We start from the raw sequence: 7,052 nt of genomic DNA on the forward strand, positions 1-7,052 counted from the left end.
ATGAAACGTTTCATTAGAGAAGGACCCGTCCAGAAGACCTACACAATTTTTTTTCTTTTTGATTTTTTACCTGGATTACTGAGATGCATCAGGACAACTCCAAATAAACCTATGCCAATATTATCTCTACCTGGGCAATGAAATATCAAAACTGTTCTCATCAAATCCACTTTGAATGAAAACATTTGCAATGTGTCAGCTGATTAGGCCATTTAAAGTAGTGTACATTCATCCAAGAAACTCAAATCTATTCAAGAGACGACTGAAGTTAGAACCAGACATGAGTATGGATTTGTTTGAACGGACATTTTCTGAAACATTGAGAATTCAGACACTTATTGCATGAGAACCTAAGAAGTCGGCGCAAAAATCTGCCAGAAGCTTCAGTAACGACTATTAGAGATGATGAAATGTCCGTCTGCACAAAAAAAGCACAGGTTATCAGGCACTAAGGGGAATATTATGCACTTGGATAAGCGTAGAAAAATAACTATTTATCCTGTTAGCTCGCTCACTTGCGTCTTTTGTTCTCCGTCTACTTTTACGCAATCCTGCTGAAGAAAGCGTCTTTTCTTTTGCAGAATTTCCCAGTAACTAAGGCAGCGAGGCTGGAGACGTAACGGCCAACATGACCAGTCCTAATCAGAGAAACTTTCAACTCACTGTGGACTTTACAGCTAATAAAACTCCAGAAAAACAACAACAACATAACATTCGGGAACTACAACTTAGTTCCAGTGGCCTACAGGTGAGTTTTTTTCTAAGAAGGGGATGGTTTGTGATGGATTTGAAAGCAAAATAACTTCATTGAATATTTGATCAATTTCTTATAGTTTAAGTATTACTGTAACAGTTCCCATCTMTATTAAAGGCAACATATTTTCCAGATTTTGTAAAAGTTGCTATACTGCTACATAGAGGTAACCTAACTGACTCCCGGCAACACGAGATAAAATAATTTCTGTAAACTGCATACAGAGAGAAAGTCTGTTTTAGTTAAAACTCGAGCATTTGATCCTTTAGAAAAAACGTCGAGTTTCACTCCCTAAGTTCTTAAGTCTCTATAAAACGTCGTAACCTAAACAGACATAAAGAAAGCGAAACATTACGTCGTTGACCTATTGAACACGAAACACAAAAAGAACCTAGAAAAGAGAACAAAAACATAACATGCTAAAAATAAAAAAAGTCATTTCCCAGACCATTAGACAGGTAAAAACATGATGTGTCTCATGCTGTGAAACAGGCGGGTTGGTGTGCAACACGTGCGACCCCTGAGGACTGAGAAACCGAGCATTCATCACGTTTACATCATCATGTGGGGACGGACGCACCCTTTAAGCCTCACGCACACACTTTAAAATGCTATAACACAAAAGCACACGCCYCCCTCTCCCATTTGTTGTACCACTTCTGTTAGCCGACTTCTATCAAAGCAACAAGTCCCATCAGGAACACAAAAACAACAAAAAAGAACTCACGTAGACTAATTTTTATAGTACCGTTTCCTTTAAAAAGCATTATTTACCTTTACAAAATAATAGGAAAGTGTAGCAAATTGCCTTTTTTTTTTGTACGAATACACCATCATTGTTCTCATTATTACCATTATAATTATTCTTATTATAAATGTCAAGCAGGTTAATAAATGGTTGTTCTAAGAGGCAAGCAGCCAGGCACATAGCTAGTTTCATGGCACAGAGGAAGGTAGAAAATAATAGTTTTAATCCAAACGGATGTAGAGAACACTTCAGTCTGGAGTCAGATCGATCGGATCCGTTTAAACTGGCTTTAAGCAGTTTCAGAAAGTCCGAGTCAAACCGAGCTCGGCTAATAGTCAGTCACCTCGCAGAGACGGTGATTTTTGCATTGATCCAGAAACTRGGTTAGTTTGAGAAACAGCACGACGTGAGTGAGACGACCTGATCCACTTTGTACCGACTGAACTGCAACCCAGCCCTTGGCGGTTTCAAATAAACCAGTTGTGTAACAGTCATAAGTGTTTTTGGTTTTTGATCCATTTGCACAGTTAAAGAGGACAGGTGCTAAAAAATAAAATAAAAATAAACAAACAAAACGGCAGTTCGAACCAGATCAGATCTGGTTTTGCCGAAATAAAACCAGCCTGGATGATACATCAGACTGGGAACGGGCCTGTTAGCATGAAGAATCTTTGCTCTGCTGTGCGGTGGCTGTGCGAGGCCCCACCAACCTTCAGTCCAGTCCTCTTCTATTGAAAGCACATAAAGTGGAGGTTTATGAAAGGTGATTTCAGCTGGATGCCAGCACCCCGTTGACTTCTGGCCACCGAGCTGCTGAGTGGCCGTTACTCAAGAGAGGCTGTTTCTGCAGCCTGCCTCTGCTGTGAGTTCAGCTGTAAAGAATTGTTTTTTCTCTCTCTTATTTTGACCATTTGACAGCTTCCAGCATAAGGATGAGTTCCATTTAGTGCCCCGGGTAAACCTATCGAAACAAGGGCCAGGAACATTAAGACATAGAGAACATGTTTTTAATAAATTGTATGAGTAGACATTTAATTTTCATCAGTGAGCCCATCTAACTCAGACTCCACGACAGTCAAAACTTCTGTAGTTTTTGAGATTTCCTCGCTGATATCTGAAAGAGTTTTGCCTCTTAATTCCTTGTCTCCTCCCCTTCCTTCCTTTTCGGCACCTGTTTTTATGTCGTCGGCTTCGTTGCCTGGATTTTCCTCTTCTCGGTCGTCCGGACGCGTTGCTCTGACGTCACCGCCGTCACCCGTGACCGCGCCGTCTTTCTGCTCGCCGCCTGTCGCGCTCCGACACTCGGACGTTTCGTGCGTGCGCCGGTGCAAGCCCCTCTGTATGTGCGTGGTGAAGTCGTATCGGTCCGCGCACGTGTGGAGGCAGAAGCCGCACTGGTACGGCGCCCGGTCGCCGTGGCAGCTCATGTGCAGGGCGTGCATGACGTCGTCCAGGAAGTAGATCCCGCAGTGGACGCAGCGACTGGTCGGGTCGTTCTGCGTGGCCGCGTCCACCTTCGCGCAATTTGACGCAGAGCTCGACTGACGCTTCGTCCCGTCGTCTRTCGCTCCTCGCTCGCTCTCGCTCAGGCTCCCTCCTTCGTTTGTCACCTCCTCCTCCTCCCTCTCTCCTCTCCGTCCCCCCGTCGGCCTCCTCTCGGCGCCGTTTGTCGACACGTTGGTGTCCCTTTGTCGTATCGCGAGATCCAGAGGAGCGTCGCTTTCCGACGACGCCGTGGAGGAGGAGTTCTGGGCCTGATGAGGAGGGGCGTAGTGGGCGGGGGCCGGAGGAGGTGGGAGAGGAGAGTAGGGAGAAGCACAGTAAGGCACCGTGTAGCTTTGCTGATGATACTGAACGGGAGTCACCATCGTGCTCAGATGGTGGGCGTTATTAAGGCCACCCGGGCTGCTGAGATTACTGAGGCTCCCAGGGACCCCGGAGGTGGCTGCCATCTTATATTTGGTCCAGAATCGAAGCCAGTCAGACTCGGGCGTCAGATCAGGGGAGATAGTCAAAGGYAGGGGTAAGGAGAAAAGTGGATATTGATATTTCTCAATGGGCGACCCTGGAGGGGAGTAGCTGGATGGTTTAGATGGACGCATGTACTTCTCGATCGGGCTGCCTCTTTCAGACCCCGCTCCCCCCTTTCCCGCCTCCCCTTTCGACGCCACCCCTCCGTCGGGGACGGCCCCGTTGCTCTCCGCAACCATGACCGGGGAGGGGTGAGTCGGGAGGAGGAGGGGCGGCATGCGCCTGTGGATCTCCAGGGTTTGATTGGCCAGGAAGGCCTGGGTGGATCGGGGGGAGCGCGAGCGGGGCGACGGCTGTTGGTTCTTCACCGACGAGCAGCTTCTGTCCGACTCCTCCCCGTTCACGCGCTCCTCGCTGGCGATTCGCTGCTGCTTGGGGGCGGGGTTTTCCACCGACAGCGAGTCGGGGTTGAGGCGCTTTCGGGTTCGGCGTCGGATGATTTGCTCGCCGTTGTTCTGCTTGATGATGTTCAAAGGTCTCGGCGTCTAAAAGGACATTCAGAGAAAATAAAAAAAAAGAAGTCATGAGGATTTCTTGTTTTCTGCTTTATTTCACTCGCAAGGCGGATGACTTCATAAATGTCAAGTGAACATATCCCAGAATTACTTGACGATGATGAAATTTAATGAACAAGTGGTTTCACTGATTAAGTAACCACTCTGAGTTCAAACAGTGCAATCAAGTGTGGATTTAAAAAAAAATAGGCCTTAACGTTTTTGAGTAATCAGTGAACTTTGCACATGCTAATAAACTGATTGTCTGTACATAAAGTGTTTTTATAGGTAGCTGAAAAACAAAAATCAACAGTTTAAAATAAATAAAGAGAACAACAGAAAACTAATGAAATGTTTAACCTGTTAAAATTCACCGATAACCTAATAAACTGAGCACCACATATCCACTACCCCACATGGATGTACTGTTTGCCCTAACCACAAGGGGGTGCACTTGTATCTTATGTAAATGAATTCTGCCCTGAGGAGAAAAGTTTAACTCTACAGCAAACAAAGTCAGGAGAAGGTCCCAACTGTGTACTCGCTACTATAAATCACTTAAAAAAAAACTGCAGTTTTATTTTAAAATGAGAACAGCTTACCGGTACTGTTTTTTTTTTTAAAGAAATAGCTGCACAGTTAGATCCACAGCACAAACGTATTTGTTAATTAGCCAATTGCAGCAGCCAAAAACATTAGTGGCCACTAATTTAACTCACAATTAAATAAAACTAATTTAAACAGCTTTTCTAAATTGTTAAAGACTTTCAGTTTACTAAAACTCACACTGGGAGGTTACAATGATCAGGCACAGATTTTAGGTGTAAACTTTACCCACGTGCATTAATGTCCGCATTTCGATAATTATAACTAAAACAGTAAAATAAAGGTGACAACTATGAAAAAAAGGAAGAAGCATATATTAGTGGCTTGAAATGTGATTRCCACCATGCCCATTTGCATGTGAATTTATTACTGAAACTGTGGCAGACAGTCCTTATTAGCCACTTTGCTTAAAATCCTAATTGTGTCATTGGATTAAAAGAAACATTAAACCCAATACAAACATTGAGGAAAGATGAGTTATTCAGATTAAATTTTATTTTAAAAAAAAGAGTGCCATATTCTAACGCACATTTTCTGGACCAGTTTATAGTCTGCACTAATAAACAGAGATGTGGCCTACTAATGATTTCTCCACAGAATTTAGACATCTGAATCAATATCATAAACATGATGCAGCAAGAGTGGCAGCCTACAGCACAGACACTGCTCCTCTTTTTTATAGTTTTCTGACTTTGGCTTGTTTTTTTTTTTTGTTTTTGTTTTTGTTTTTTAGTGGTAAACAGTGAGGTGAGAGAAATCACAACGGGGAAATGCTGAACAAAGGTAGAAGAGGTGAGACGAAGGTTAGGAACAAACAGGGAAAAGAAAAACGAAAAACAGGAATCTTAACTTCCAAACTACACTTTTTTTCAGAATCTGAAAAAAAATGCTGATTGTGGAAGTTGACATAATAAAACAAAGGATTAACATCTTTGTCCACCTTTTCTCGCTGTAGTATTCAGGTGTCGAAGATGGTTTTAAAATGAATCACTGCTTTGTTCTGTGGGGGAACTTGATGTTTACACGATGACATCACTAATTTGATGGATTTTTCTGTGTAATCTTGTGCACACAACACACTCAAATTAAAAAAAAGACAGTTTTGATTAGCGTAATTTTAATGGTGAAAGTGATGGTTTGGTATATTACCTGGGCCGACTTGCTGCATACTTCTCATCTTTTTTACCTCCTGTCATTTATTCCATCTGCTCTTGAATCTTTAATTCTGCATTTTTTCACCCCTTCATGTGGCCGTCTCATTTTTCTACTTTTATCCATCTTCCTTTTCTTTCTTTCTCTTCTGCCTCTTTTTTTTCCATAACTCTCCCTTCCCCTCTCGGACTCTCAAGTGTTTTACTAGCTGCTATCCTCTCTAATAATGTGTGTAGAGCGTATAAAACTTTTATTATGGGATATAAAATATGGTTGTCGTGAAGACTGCCAAGAGTGGAGAGAGCCGGAACGTGATTGGAGCAGCAGATGAGATGAACAGGTTGAACCAAGGACATATAAGGGGCAGGAAGGAGCTCGAATCTTTGCTAATTCATCAGAAGCTTATCCTTTTAAAGGATTGCAACGTTGATTCTTCTTTTAAAATAATGATTTACTGTTTCAAACATTTACTTTTAAAGTTTTACAAGCTGAGCTGGAAAAAAAAAACAAATGTGTGAACATGACTCATGCAACTCTTGTATAGCTAATAATATTTGTACAGAGCATAATTAGGCTGAACACCTTGAGAACATGTCTGAATGAGCTTGACATTCTGAAGTCGACTAAACACCAGCCTGGGTCTTTATCTCYGCTGCACTTCGCACCGTCTAATTAAATTTGGGATTTCCGTCGACTTTCCCCAGGCTAAGATGGTAAACTCGATTCATTCGATCCCATTTCTCACGCCACGGGACGAGCTCGCCGCATGAGCAGAACCGCTCGGGAACTCCCAGCACCCGGACAAATTAACTGGCCTTTTTCTCCCCACCTACAATATTACATTTTCACAGTGGGATTCAAAAGAAAGCATACAAAAATTACATTATGCACATTTCATTTACATCATATGCTAATTGACCACACAGGAGGAATGGTAATTAGTGGACAAAGTGTTTGGGTACTAAGACCCAGCAGTCCATAAAGTGGCAACAGAACAACCTTTACTTTATGAGTCTCATACGAGGTTGTATGAGTTTAGCCCTTCAGATTAATTAACTAAAATGATTTTCATTACTCACACATTCCTTCACTTGTTGATATTACTGCACTTCAAAGAGTTTGGTTGAAAAATGCCAACCAGACTTCTTTAGATTRCTTTTAATGGATGTTCTTCTCATTCAAGAAGCTTTCACTGACTTCGGGAGCCTCTATGTTTAAAGACGTTATTAAAGTTTTTCACACCTTATTGAGATTTCTTAGTTTAAAT

General features: G+C 42.5%; 1 protein-coding gene across 1 annotated transcript; it reads right to left on the minus strand.

Moving 5' to 3' along the window:
* Nucleotides 1-62: 62 nt before the first annotated feature.
* LOC106535014 (zinc finger transcription factor Trps1) lies at nucleotides 63-4,010 on the minus strand (the record flags this gene model as incomplete). Its single annotated transcript, XM_014031866.1, is given in 1 exon segment — nucleotides 63-4,010. A coding segment is annotated over 1 exon segment (1,477 nt), but the record flags the coding sequence as incomplete, so codon positions are not given.
* Between the last annotated feature and the right edge of the window lie 3,042 nt (nucleotides 4,011-7,052).

Source organism: Austrofundulus limnaeus, unplaced genomic scaffold (genome assembly GCF_001266775.1).
Source record: "Austrofundulus limnaeus strain Quisiro unplaced genomic scaffold, Austrofundulus_limnaeus-1.0 Scaffold1338, whole genome shotgun sequence".
Taxonomy (NCBI): domain Eukaryota; kingdom Metazoa; phylum Chordata; class Actinopteri; order Cyprinodontiformes; family Rivulidae; genus Austrofundulus; species Austrofundulus limnaeus.